Raw genomic sequence first — 13168 nt, 5'->3', positions numbered from 1 at the left:
ACAGGCTCTCACACGATTCGGGGTTTATATATTAAAGATACCCATTTTACTAACCCCTGATAGTTCAAAGACTTGGCTGAAAACAGGCATGTTCCCTCTCACAGTAATAAATAATCTGTAGGGCAGTCTGTGTGGGTCACGACCTTCAGAGTACAGATTCTCTTCATGCTTACGTTCAGTGCTTAGAAAGTGCATGCATTAGCCCTGTGCCTCCTACAAACCTAGCTGCTCCCTGCCTAGCAGTGACTGGGAAATAAAAGCTCCCTGTTCCACATCCAGTTCCTTCTTTCCGAGTTTCATTGAGTAGCCTGTTCCTAATGGGTTTAGGGAGAAACTCCTTTGACTTCTTCAACAGCTCTGGCTAATAAATGTCCTCCAGGAGCTAGGCTGCCTGACCCACTTCCTATGTAGTGAGGGCTTTCTCCAGAGGCAGTGCTAAAAATACAGCAGCATCACTGATCTGGCTGCACAGTATGCATTTTTGCTTCCTGGACTCGTGGTGTCTCAGGCTGTTTAGTAAAGCATGTATTGGTGTAAGTTGTGTGTAACTAGTATCATAACCGAAGCGTGAGTGACCGTGCAGAGGGATCCATTCCTTACGCTACATCAGTGCTCTTGTGATTGCAGTGCTGTACTCAGCGTTCTCTAGAGACCACCTTTCAGGAGATATTCCCCACAAGGGAAAAGTCTATATTTAAAATAGCTCTAAAAGTTGGATTCAAGATTAGACCAGGGCATTGGGGTATTATTGCCATAATATTCCCTTGTCTTTCTAAAAATAATTTGTTTAGTAACATGCAGTTCACTTTACCATTTCCATGCAACTGTACACCTATGGTGAACATCTAATAAGCTGCTTTTGTAAATGCTTCTGGATGCTAAATCATTTCTGCTTAATAACTATACTAATTAATTTTTTATTTCTTTTCCTGCAGGCCTCCATATGTAGGAGCAGCCAGCCTTTATCTGGCTTTAGTGCTCGATGTCTTGAGGATGAACAGATGCTCCAGGCCATCAGAAAAGCAAACCCAGGAAGTGATTTCCTATATGTTGTTGACACTCGACCCAAAGTAAGTATATTGCCTTTCTTGCCCATAAAAAGACTGAATCTGGGCTGAATAAATGACTGGCTGTACTTCTGCTTTCTGTTGCACCTGTGTAACTCCACAGGTAAATCAGGATTTATCAGGGATATCTTAACTAGGAATCTTGCCCATGTTTTTCTCACTCTGAGAGTTTTATTCTTTACACTGAGTCTTTCTCTTTTTTTGTTCTCAGCAACATGTTAAGATACAGAAAAATAAATAATAACTTGGAATAGTAACTGTAAGATTATGCGATAAAAGGCTAGTTTCGACACATGCAGGAGCTAACAGTAATACTGATGAGGCTAGTGTTATTCCTGTTATAAAATTGTATTTACAGTTATTTGTAGTCTTGCAAACCTCTACCTGCTTATAATAAAACTTACCATGCAAGATCACTCCTATAAGTGGGAGAATAAGCTCCAATCCTGAAAATTTTTCCAGTAAATGGCTTTGGTGAGACACCTCCTGTGAGCAGTGAAAAAAGCCTCAACTTTAAGTGAAGAGAGTAAAATTGGCTGGAAATTACAAGAAACTCTGTATTTCCAGCAGTGCTGACTTCTTCAAGAGCCAGTCAGCAGGTGAAAACACTTTGGTTTTCACTGAACTTCTCTGGAAAAAGAGTTCTGATGGAAAGAAATCTGGATACCTAGATTCCCACTCATCTCTGTTTGCACTGGGCTGTTTTACCAAAGCTTCTGTGATCCCAGGTGCCAAATGCAGCCTTGTTACAGCTGTGTAGCTCCTCATGCATATATAACCCTGGAGCACGTAGGCAGTGGTAGATCCCAGTGCAAGCTGCTCATGGCATTTCTCTGGGAGACCTGAACAAACGCACAGGTAAGTTATCAAGTCTGCTGCAAGGTCCTCCATTGCTCTGCTAAGCTAAAGAGCTACCTGCCTCTTTTCTCACCAGGACTAGTTCCTTGTGAAGATGATGAATATTGACAGATCCTTGAATCCAGCATTCCCAAGTGCTTCTTGTACACCGTCCTTCGTTGTGATTGCTAATGTTCAAAACAAAAGATTTGGCTGTGGAGGAAAGCTTTGTTTCCACTTCATTTAAATAGACCAGGGTGACCAAGCACAGAGCTTTTACTTTGGCTACTGCCTTTCTTCATTTTCTTCTTCCTCTGTGTGTTTACAGAAGATGTTAATAAAAGTTTATGAGTGAAACACATTAGTTCTACTACTCTTTTTAAAAAGCGAGGACTTTGTTACCTTCCACACTAAAGAAGGTGCCAGGAAATCTGGCAAGTGAGGTCTGTTCCCTTTAAAGGTTTTATCCTCCTGTTTGCTGAGATTAAACTGGGGCAGGCACAATTTAGAAATTAACAACTGCTTTAGGAGCAACAGATGGAATTTGGGTAGGTGATGTGGAAAAGTTGTTAGTAAATATTGTGGCAGCTGCAAAATTTGGCAACTGATAATATTTAAAATAAATGAGTGTCAGAAAGCCTTGCAAATTTAACCTTATATTTATTTACTTTTAAAGAGAGCTGTCTCTGATTGATTGATTGATTGATTTATTTATTTTAATGAAGGATTTCTGTGATGAAATTGCTCTGATGCGGAGACCGTTTATAACATTTGCAGTGCTGAGGATTAGGTCAGTTAAGGGCAAGGTGTGTTTCATTTAGGGCTTCTGGGCTTTCTGGTGATTCAGACATACATACAGATCTTTTTTCTGAAGCTATATGCCATTGTCAGGAGGGACGGCTTCATGTTGCTGATATAAGAACACTGAGGTCTACTTCAAAAGAGAAAGATTAGGAGTTGACAGATGATTTAAATCTTTCTAGCAAGTCACACTGAGGGCTCTGTCCTTAGAGGACATGCTGTTCACAGGCAGTAATTTTTTTATTGTTCCTTGACTGTCAAAGATCAGCAGAGTGCTCATTGGTAGACTAGTTCCCTTTTTTCTTCTTTCCTTTCTTCCTTTTTTTTTTTTTTGGTCTAGTTTCCTGTTTTAGAGTATAGTTTCTTCTGTTTTATCATGAAAGTCATGCAATGTTTCAATTCCTAATGGTCCTCCACAAATGCAACTATGCATTCCTATTGCTAAGTTCTTCTCAAGGGAATGGATGTGTTAGAAAACGTGAAGATGGGAGAAAAACCCTATCTTCACCTTTCTGAATTAGAATAAAACAGTTGAAAAGCGGTCTCACCTGTTTACTTATGCATCTAAAATTAAATTAAAGTTCATAAAAAGGGTTTAGTTTTTAGCACTTTGAAAGTTAAGAGGTCAGATATGGGGCATGTGAACCAGTTTTGACTTACAACATAACGCTAGACCTGTTCATCTTAGTTGGAGATAAGCTGGCAGCAGGCAATCCTCCTTAATGGCCTGCATTCAGTTCCAAATTAAAATTGAATAGCGGGAGTGTGTGTGTTTGGGGTGGAGATCAGGAAGAGACACATTCTTCCCATGACACCATTAGCTGAGTACTGAAGTATACTATTTTGAACTTCAAAAGCAACCAGAGAAGCAGCAAATCAACAACTTTCAATAATAAAATAATATTTTAATATTGAAATAAACTGGAAAAGGAGTTACCTACCTAGTCCTTTGTCCCCTAGACAATACTTGAGATACTTCATTTTGATTTTTTCAGAACATAATCTCTCTTTGCAATGAAGACCCCTCTCTTTTTTTTTTTTTTTTGTCAACTGATACCTCACAAGGTGTCTTGAAAAGCTTTGTTAGTGTCCTTCAGTATGGATGTGCAATGTGCGTTGTTACTTTAAATCAGAGATCTTTCCTGAGCAGAACTTGTTAGTTGTGCTTAGAGGCATGGAATTCCTGTAATGCTGACCATTTGGATTAAGAAATGAAAAAAGTATGGGAAATAATAAATATTAATAAATATATACAGGTTAATAAAGTAAAAGTACTTAACTTCAATCAGCTCTATTTTTTGTGTGTGTGTGGAGATCTGAATTTGGCATAAGGGGCTTGGCAGATAGCTTTCTTTTCCCCCAAGAATCTCAAAAAGGGGGAAATAAACATAAAAAAACACTTAATTTTACACATGGGAAAACTGAACTAAAGAAGCATTTAGTGACTTTCCCAGGCTAGCAAGCAAGCAGCATATTCAAAGATAAAACTCCAGCTTCCATTTCAATGTATTTTTTTGCTGAAGCACAGCAAAATACTTGATAGTGCTGCATTGTAGATGAAGATGTTTGTGGTAATTTTGTCAATTCAGATATTTTGTGGACTTATACAACTGGAGCCAAGACACTCTAAACTTGGGAAAACTACTCTGACTCTTCACTATTTCAAGCTTAAGAGAACTAAGCTGTATGAACTTTTGGGTGATTTGAGCAATAAAATGTATTTCTGGGAAATATATGCTCCATATGCCATGGAACAGTGTTATGGCAGATAAGACACTGCCACCTTCTGGGTATATTCTGCTAGTAAACATAACGCTGACCACAAATAAAATCAAAATGGCCTTTTAAAAGCAAAATTAAACCTTTGTGCTCTTGCAGAAGAGCCCTACATAAGCTGTGGGGTATTCTGTGTGTGTGCGTTTGATTAATACTCAATGTGTGTGAAATAGAGATCGGAGCCTTAGTGACCCAGGAGACTGCAATATACTGTAAATGGATTCCCATTGCCTAACTAGTTGTGTCGACATCATGGTAAATGCTTCCAATTTATGCCTGACTTAAATCACTCTGATTTATTGCAGTAGACCATGAGCTTTGTTTTGAAAAGAATCTGCGCTACTTGTTTTCATCCAGTTTTCCTATTTTATTTTTTTTTTTGAGCTCAATGCAATGGCAAACCGAGCAGCAGGGAAGGGATATGAGAATGAAGACAACTACTCCAACATCAAGTTTCAATTCATAGGCATTGAGAACATCCACGTCATGAGAAATAGTCTGCAGAAAATGCTTGAAGGTATTACTCTTCTTTATTGAAAGCTAAGGAGAAGTTTTGGCACAAATCAGAACAACTTCTTTGAAATCAGTACCAAAATAAAATTTTGTCTGGTGTACAGCATGTAGTTGCCTGCTGTCTAATGGACTTGTACCATGGATCATCACTGCAATTAGGAATGTTTTCCTAATTGTGTGAAAATCTTGTTCCATGACTGAAATCCAAGTATTGTTTACTATAATGACAAACCTCATTTGACTTCAATACACCTTACTGCTACTACTCTTTCCTTGTGGTTTACAATTTGATGGTAGAATGTAAACAGTTGCTTATATCTGACTAAGATGATGGTGGGAAAGACAGAAGGTTCAAAAAAAAATCTCAGAAAACATATGGCATTAGTTTTGTATTTGGTCAGTAAGGAACTCATGTATTTGGGACTTTAAATTTTAACAGAAATTTGTTCATGGCACATCACATCAGGTCTGTTTGTGAAACTCCCAGTCAGTGGGTGTAACCATTCAACACCTTCATAATCCCCTGTAAATTAGTAATAATCACTTTATAAATACCTAGCGGTGTATAAACCAGCACATTGTTCTGGTTTATAGTTTTAGTGTTTGGAATACATTACAGTTTAGAGGCCTCCTGGGAAAAGGGTAAGGATAAAAAGCCATCCTTGACCCACAGTTGTTTTGTTGATTTTTAACAGGCAAATAGTAAGTGCTCACTCCATCCCACGCAGTCTCAGTATTTATTTCATGTATATCATCAACAAAAGACTTCTAAATTCTCTTCCCTCCTGAATCAGCTTGATCCTGAACAGGCCTTGGTCTTGAATCGGCGGATCCCCTCTGGGGATGGGGCATCCACAGCTTCTCAGGGCAACCTGTTCTAGTGCCTCACTACTCTTACAGTGAAGAATTACTTCCTAGTGTCTAATCTAAATCTATCCTCTTTTAGTTTAAGACCATTCCCCCTTGTCCTATCATTATCTACCCAAGTAAAGAGTCCGTCTCCATCCTTTTCATAAGACCCGTTTAAGTACATAAGCACCCGTTTAAGGTGTCCCGGGGGCCTTCTCTTCTCCAGGCTGAAATGTGCCTTCTGGTACCACAGGAACGTACCTTACCATGTCCTCTTCGGCCACACGTGATTCCAAGGCAGTCTGCGTAGTCTTCTGTGATCCCTGCTCAGTAACCTTGTCCAAGTGAAGAAGGAAGGCTCTGTAGTCATTGCTCTGCCCACTACAGATGCATGTGTGCTCAGCCCCACACAGGATCTTAGGTTAAATCAATAACTGCTAGGCAACTCGTTTTATTTTTAGTACATCACTCCCTCCGTGGTGTATTCTTGCTTAGTTCCTTGCCTAAGGGTCTCAGAAGGGAGACTAGAAGGGGTTTTAGTAAATGACAAAACCTTGTTTGGCTGGAAGAGAGGCCTCGTGAACAAACCTCTCCCTTTGTTTGTTCAGCTTGAGCCTAGCAAGGTTAAAGTAGTAAACAACCAGCCTGGCTGCACGGGGTAGTGTTGTGTATTATTTTAGAGCCAGAAGTTCATGAGCTGGGCCCATGGCACAAACTGATAGGTAACAATTTCTGATACATTTAGCACTTCATGCTGCTTGGGGGCATAACTTTTTAGCATCTGTTCTTAAATGAGCCATAAGTTGCATCTGTCTGTGTTTTTTCATAGATTTTATATTTTGTGTTGAAATCTCATTTAGAGACCTGACAGATAAGATTAGAAATTAAAGAAGTAAGGTTTCAAATACTTGAGGCTTTCATTGAATCTTAAGGCTTGAGGTGCACGAGGGCTTTTTTTCAAGTAAAAAGCCATACAGTTTTTCTCTTTTTCCATTTGTAGAAGTGTTCCTTCATCTTATTTTTCTTGTGTCCTTTAAAATGTTATTACTGGGGAACCAGAATCAAAAAGGCTGCCAAAGACAACGACAATATCCACTTGATATGGATTTACGTTTTCATCAAGTATTTGAATATAGCTGAGTAAATCTCTAATGTAAATATCACATTACACTGCCAACATCCCCAAATGTGCCTACTGATCGTGGTATGTTGTGAGATGAGTCTGATTTGGTGCAGGAGTGCAGCAAAGGTAATTTTATTCCATTTACTGGAATTAAGCAGAAGTGAAGGTCACATGAAAGACTGCAGTTTGTTGTCAACATACAATTTTAAATAATTTCAAACACTGAAGAAATCTGAACTGAAAATGCACTTATATTAGGAATATGTTGATTTCAATTACATTTCTTTAGAAAAAAGCCGAAGCAATTAGTTTATACTTATTGCCAAGAATTTGATTAGTAAAAAAAAAAATCAGCTTTGAAATGTTAATAACTTTAATTCTAACAGTTTTATTTAATTAACTTTAACATGTATTTACTCTTGTATATTTATTTTAGCATAATATAAGAGCATTATAAATTTATATTAAAATTTAATACAGATTATCAATAATTTAAATACTAAATTTGTAGGATAATGAGATTTTTTTAAGAATATGCAAAAAAAGTTGAGATTTCGCTTTACTCTGGAAGAAAAATGTACTTTGAGGTGCTGAAATTTCATTCCAGAAAAACAAACAAACAAGTTTTATCATTGCCTCTGCTGCCTCATATCATTTTGTATAATATTGAATTTTATTATTGTTATTTTTTAAGAGAGGTGTATATGAAGAAACTTGTGCCAATTTTGATCCTGGACACAACTTCCTTGAAATAATTTTTAATATTAGAAGAAGATGTGGTACAAAATGTTTTCTCAGGAAAGATTCAGGTGCTGAGCCTGTTGTTTGGTATTTGCGAAGCGGGGGAGCCCTGTCAGGCTTCCAGGGGACAACTGAGCTTGACCCCTGTTTGTTGTGCGCTGAGATGGCAACCCCACATGCTCTCTGTCTGTATTTAAACAGCAAACATGAGCTTCTCCTCCCCTCATACCAGGAGCACTGGTTGTTGATCAGAGCAGCCCTCTGATCCTTGGACTGCAGTGACAGATCAGCCAGAAAGAGAGCTTGAGGGGTTGGCCCACAGCCCTTCTCCTTCCTCTCCCTAGGACCCTGCTGCCAGAAAGAGGGAAACTGAGCATCAGTTGCATCCCCTTCTGGTACTTCTGCTGATGGAAGAGGCAGTTTCCACCACGTGCCCTATTTCTTCCTACCCTCCAGGGGAAGGAAGCACATCTGGATTTCCATGAACTCTGGCATGGGCTCTTGATTTTCCTGTGCCCAGCCTATGCTCTCTTTCCCACGGCGTGTGTGCAGGAGGTCTTATTTCTCCCAGATTTTGGTATCAATTTTTTTTCTTTTTAATTTATTTTTTTTCTCTCTCCTGAAGGAAAGAAGGTAGCAAGATTTTTTTTGTGTGCTGGTATCATTTTTTTTTTCCCTGCCGCGACAGAAATGTCCTTTTCCCTCAGGATAAGCTGAATTCATAACTGAACTCAGTACTGAGGTCCAGGTTGGTGGCCAAAATCATTTGAAATATATGGTGTGTGCCTTTAATTTAGGACAGTCTGAACTTTGCTCAGAGAAGTGGTAGGTAAATATTGATTCCAATTTGGTGGTGGGAATGAGCAAAGCACTATTTCAGCTTTACCTTGGACTTTTGTAAACAGAGACAGCAGCCTCAGCCAGAATCCAGCTACTAATTGGTCATGCTTCCATCTGCACAGGAGCATTAGTCATGTGAAAAGATGTTTGCTTTCAGTGCTGCTATCTATGCATTTTTATAAATATCCTTCAAAAAGACTTTTAAAATAACCATCTGGAAGAGACCTGCGTACAAAGATTACTGGATTTCACATGGACACATTAGGCTGTTTTGCCTCTGAATTAAAAGGAGTCAGAATTTTGCCTCTGAATTAAAAAGAGTGAAGACAGTCAGATTCACTCAGACATGGTAAAAACTCTGAATTTGGCTTGTAAAATTAAACTCTGGTCATGTTGAAAGAAAGGGAAGTTTTGCCACCAGTCATAATGGCTCAAAATATGAGCTGAGTCTTTTAGAAGATGTGCAGAGGAAAAGAGACCTACTAAGACATTATTAATTCACAGGTCATACACGAACTCAATGAAAAACATGATGTTTTCACTATATTCCTTAAATGAATTTCACAGATTAATACCTTTTTTCCTTAAAAGACAGTATAATTGAACATGGATCAGAATAAGAATGTAATCTATTTATGTGGTGAATTTAGCGTCTCACTCTTGAAAAGAGATTACACCAAATATTGCTAGGTATTTCTTGCTGGAATGAGATATCTGGTTTAGATTCTGATTGACTATTTTTCTTATGATATCGAAAGCTCTGTAATATTAAAAAAAAAAAAAAAGCACTTGGGTACAGTAGGATAGAAATTTAATGTTGTGAAAGCTGGGAGATTTTGTGCTTCAAACATGGTGTTAAGATAGCAAAGTTTTCAGCAAAAATGTTTTCCTTGGTGAGCTATGACTTTTCCTCACTATCAGGTGATGTGTTTTGGCTACATCTGAAATTTTAAATAAGGTTTCATTCAGGGACAGGGAACTGTTGAGTGAATTGTTTTATCCAAAACACCATTATGTGTGGTGATGCTAACATCTGGATTTGGTGGGGCCGCCCTTATAGCGCTCACCAAATCCAGCTTCACCAGCAAATATGGTTGTGAATAGGAGGCTATGGCATTTAGTGGTTTTCTGCCTGTCCAAAGGCAGAAATTTGTCCATTTTCTGATTCCAAGACCTCAATAATAGATAGAAGCCCCCCTCTCTAAAGGGTTTGAAAACTTCACTCGCAACACAACTGGGGAAGATCTGTGCCGCACAGGATGTATTTGGTAAACTGATTGCATCGGGCTTCCTGTATTTACCATGCATTTAAGATGTAGCTTATTTTGCAGTTTGTGAGCTGAAATCACCTTCAATGAGTGACTTTCTGTGGGGCCTTGAAAATTCAGGTTGGCTGAAGCATATCAAAGCCATTATGGATGCTGGCATTTTTATTGCAAAGGTAAGGTGTGTAAAATAAAAACAAAACTTGAACTAACCAGATACAGAAAGTGAGGAACAAGTAACCCAAGTTACTTGGGTAACTTTTGTTATCTTCAGTGATGTTGTATCTGAAACTAGTGTGTCTTGTGATGCCTCGCATATGAGGAGAGAAAGGTTTTAGGTGCTATGACATGAACATTTTGCTAATAGGGTAAAAAGAGTTTGTGTTAATTTGTACTGAAGATCTCAAATATATTATGGCCTCTACTTTCCTGTATCTTGTTATGCCATGTATTTCAATGCCCTTCCTTTACTGCCCCAGCAGTGGTTGTTGCTCCTCCTTTCCCTATTTACCTTGCCTCCTCCACTGTTTCCAGGACATTTTCTTTGCTGACGATTTCTGTTCTAGGACTACTACTTCACATGGTAGTTGTACTGTAGGAATGTTAGCACTATCCTCTGAGTTATTTAGGAAACACCTAAATTAACCTCCTAATCCAGTGCCTGTCCATTATGATGACCAAATTCTCTAGCAGGTTCTACTCTTACGTACTTGGTAACTGCTTCAGGAAAAAAAAAAAGGTGTTGGCTTTGGTAAGAAATTATTTCTCCCAATCCCACCTCAAGTAGTGTAAACATTTCTCATCTACTAACAGTAATTTTAATTTTATCACCCCCTTACTTGTGCTCTGTCTCTTTCTGGTTCAGTTCTTATTTTTAAGATTATTATTACAATTTTTTACAGGCCATTTTATTTACAAGACGTGCTATATATGACTATATGGATAAACTTCATGGATCTGCCTCCTAAGTAACTGCCTGTTTCTCTTGCTTTGCTTCTTCCTGCTCAGCAGTTGTAGCTTCTTACCTGAATGCCAGCTGCAAGATTGCCTGTGTTATTTCTCCCAGCCCTACTAGCTTCTTTAGCTTATAGAAATCAAGTCATTTACATTAGCTTTTGCCAATTTTTTCCCAGTGGCTAGTGTTTAATGTCCAAAAAGTATATCCTTTGTCCATATGCTTGCCAGCCTCGTGCTTACTCAGGCTTGCATTTTGACCTGTTCTTATTTGCACAGTTCCCAGTTCTCAGTTTTTGGTCTTCTGCCCGTATGGGTTCTATTTTGGTAGAATTTACTTGTCTCTTGAGATAAACATAGATATTTTATTATTATTCCTTGTTTCCTTTTAAGCCCAAATTTAACCTAAATGTTTATTTATCTAAGCAGTGTCTTTCCTAACCTATTTTATTTCTTTCTTTTCTAAACATAGTTCTCTTTAGAAATGGCAAAGGCCAAAATCCTTAGAATTTAAAATAACCCTCAAGTTCCAAAAATAATGCAACACGAGACTTTGGAGAGCATCGTACAAATCCCTTCTTTGTGTGTTTCTCCTGGATTATGGTTAAAATGGGATCCTCTCTCCTCAGTTATTCACTTTAAAAGTATTTGTACAATCTTGCTTATTAGATATGGATGTTCACTACTACCACAGGCTTCATCAGAAATCTTTACAATCATGTCTTTAATGCAGTATGGTGTAATAATATCCATGCTAGCCTGGCACTGGAGGCAGACATTACCATTATTGATATTGCCAGCAGGAAGGGAAATTAAGAGCCATATGGAAATATGGCTGTTCTGTTGCTGGTATGTGAGTGAGAGCATTAGCAGTAGCTGAGCTGGCTTTAGACAGTTGTCCCCTCTTGCCAGTTGATGTATTTTAATTGCTCTGTGTGGTCTGGATCCTCTTGTACACAGTAGGCTTTTGGAACTGAGAATCGGTGAAGCTGTCTTCTAGGTGAATTTGCTGGTATATTTTGGAAATGTATTTATCTGCAAGTTCCATAATAGCTAAGTACCCCCATTTTTTTTCTCAATGTATCTATCCTCTTAGTGCATCTAAAGGACAGGGAGGGATGCCTATCACAAATTACAAATGAGATTTTGTAGTATGCTCCTTCAAGTCCCCAGATCCAATGTTTGTGTCTCACTGGTGTTCACAAAAAACAGGTGCTGAAATTCAGATCTCTTCCTTTCTGGATAAGGTCAAAGGGTTAGTTCTCTCTTCTGTCTCCCCATGGCCCAAAAGCATACTTAGCTATTCTATGCAGAACAGCTTCATGAAGAGGAGGTGAAAGTAACTCAAAACCAGAATAGCTAACAACTTGGCAGTTAGAAAGCTGCTTGGCATGTGGGAAAGGATTCACTGCTCCTTTGGCACAAAAAACTGTTGAAATGGATCCCTCGTCCTCCGATACTGGCGCAGAAAGAGGTGATGCTGCAAACACTGTATTGCATGGGATGGGATGCGATTAAGACCTTCCAAATGAGAGGAATAATGCTCAACATCATTCAGGAAATCTGTGGCAGAATTAAAAACAAAGCTAAACAAACCCAAAGTTTTCCCAGTTCTCAAATGAATGCCCTCCATACTGCGCTGTCTCACTTTTCCTCTCTTACTATTGCCTTTCTGCTGCTCGTGAAATCTCTGACTTTTTCTGTATTCTTAGGCTGTGGCTGAGGAAGGTGTGAGTGTGCTTGTTCACTGCTCTGATGGCTGGGATAGAACAGCCCAGGTTTGCTCTGTAGCAAGCCTTCTGTTGGACCCATATTACAGAACTATGAAGGGATTCATGGTAAGCAGGTTCTCTTTCACATAGTAAATGAAAATATTATGGCATCATTTTAGAGAATGTTGAGTATCTTTTTTCTGATGGAAAATCAACTTTCCCTAATTTTTTTTTCTCCTTAAGTATAAAGGTTTTTATCCGTCCAAGTTAGTCTCCCCATTTCTTTATGAAATGCTATCAAAGGTGTGGAGCAGTTGGGTACCCATCTGTTTTTTTTCATAACCTCAACCAAGAAACTTTCTTGCGGCCCAAGGGGCTTTTTGGTGCAAGCATGAGTTTGTGTTTATTTTCAGGAATAAGTGAAGTTATGAGTGTCAGAAGTGCGTGATCCCCAGACACTAGATTGCAATGAGCAAGCATGTTGGAAGATCTGATGCTTTACCAAGCACACCAGCACTAGTGAGGCATCTAGGAATGCCTATCAAGTTAATGGGCACACATTAAGATGAGGTTTGAAACATCGTTAGGTTCTGGTTTAGAAAATGATGAAGCAACCTAATTTATGTTGAAATACTGGCATCCTACTTGCATTAATCAAAAACGCTACTTTCTTCTGAGTTGGCAGTGGTG

The 13168-nt window shown here is 38.7% G+C and overlaps 1 protein-coding gene across 1 annotated transcript in view; it reads left to right on the top strand.

Annotated features, from left to right (window-relative positions):
• MTMR7 (myotubularin related protein 7) overlaps positions 1-13168 on the top strand; it is a 29573-nt gene that overhangs the window by 9118 nt on the left and 7287 nt on the right. Inside the window, exons 5-8 of the mRNA XM_035567104.1 lie at positions 936-1070; positions 4866-4998; positions 9879-9988; positions 12479-12604. Coding sequence (XP_035422997.1) covers positions 936-1070; positions 4866-4998; positions 9879-9988; positions 12479-12604 — 504 coding nt within the window. The remainder of the gene's footprint in view (positions 1-935; positions 1071-4865; positions 4999-9878; positions 9989-12478; positions 12605-13168) is intronic.

The sequence above is a fragment of the Cygnus atratus genome, chromosome 4 (genome assembly GCF_013377495.2).
Source record: "Cygnus atratus isolate AKBS03 ecotype Queensland, Australia chromosome 4, CAtr_DNAZoo_HiC_assembly, whole genome shotgun sequence".
In the NCBI taxonomy this organism is placed as follows: Eukaryota; Metazoa; Chordata; class Aves; order Anseriformes; family Anatidae; genus Cygnus; species Cygnus atratus.
This window is presented reverse-complemented; position numbering and strand designations above follow the sequence as displayed.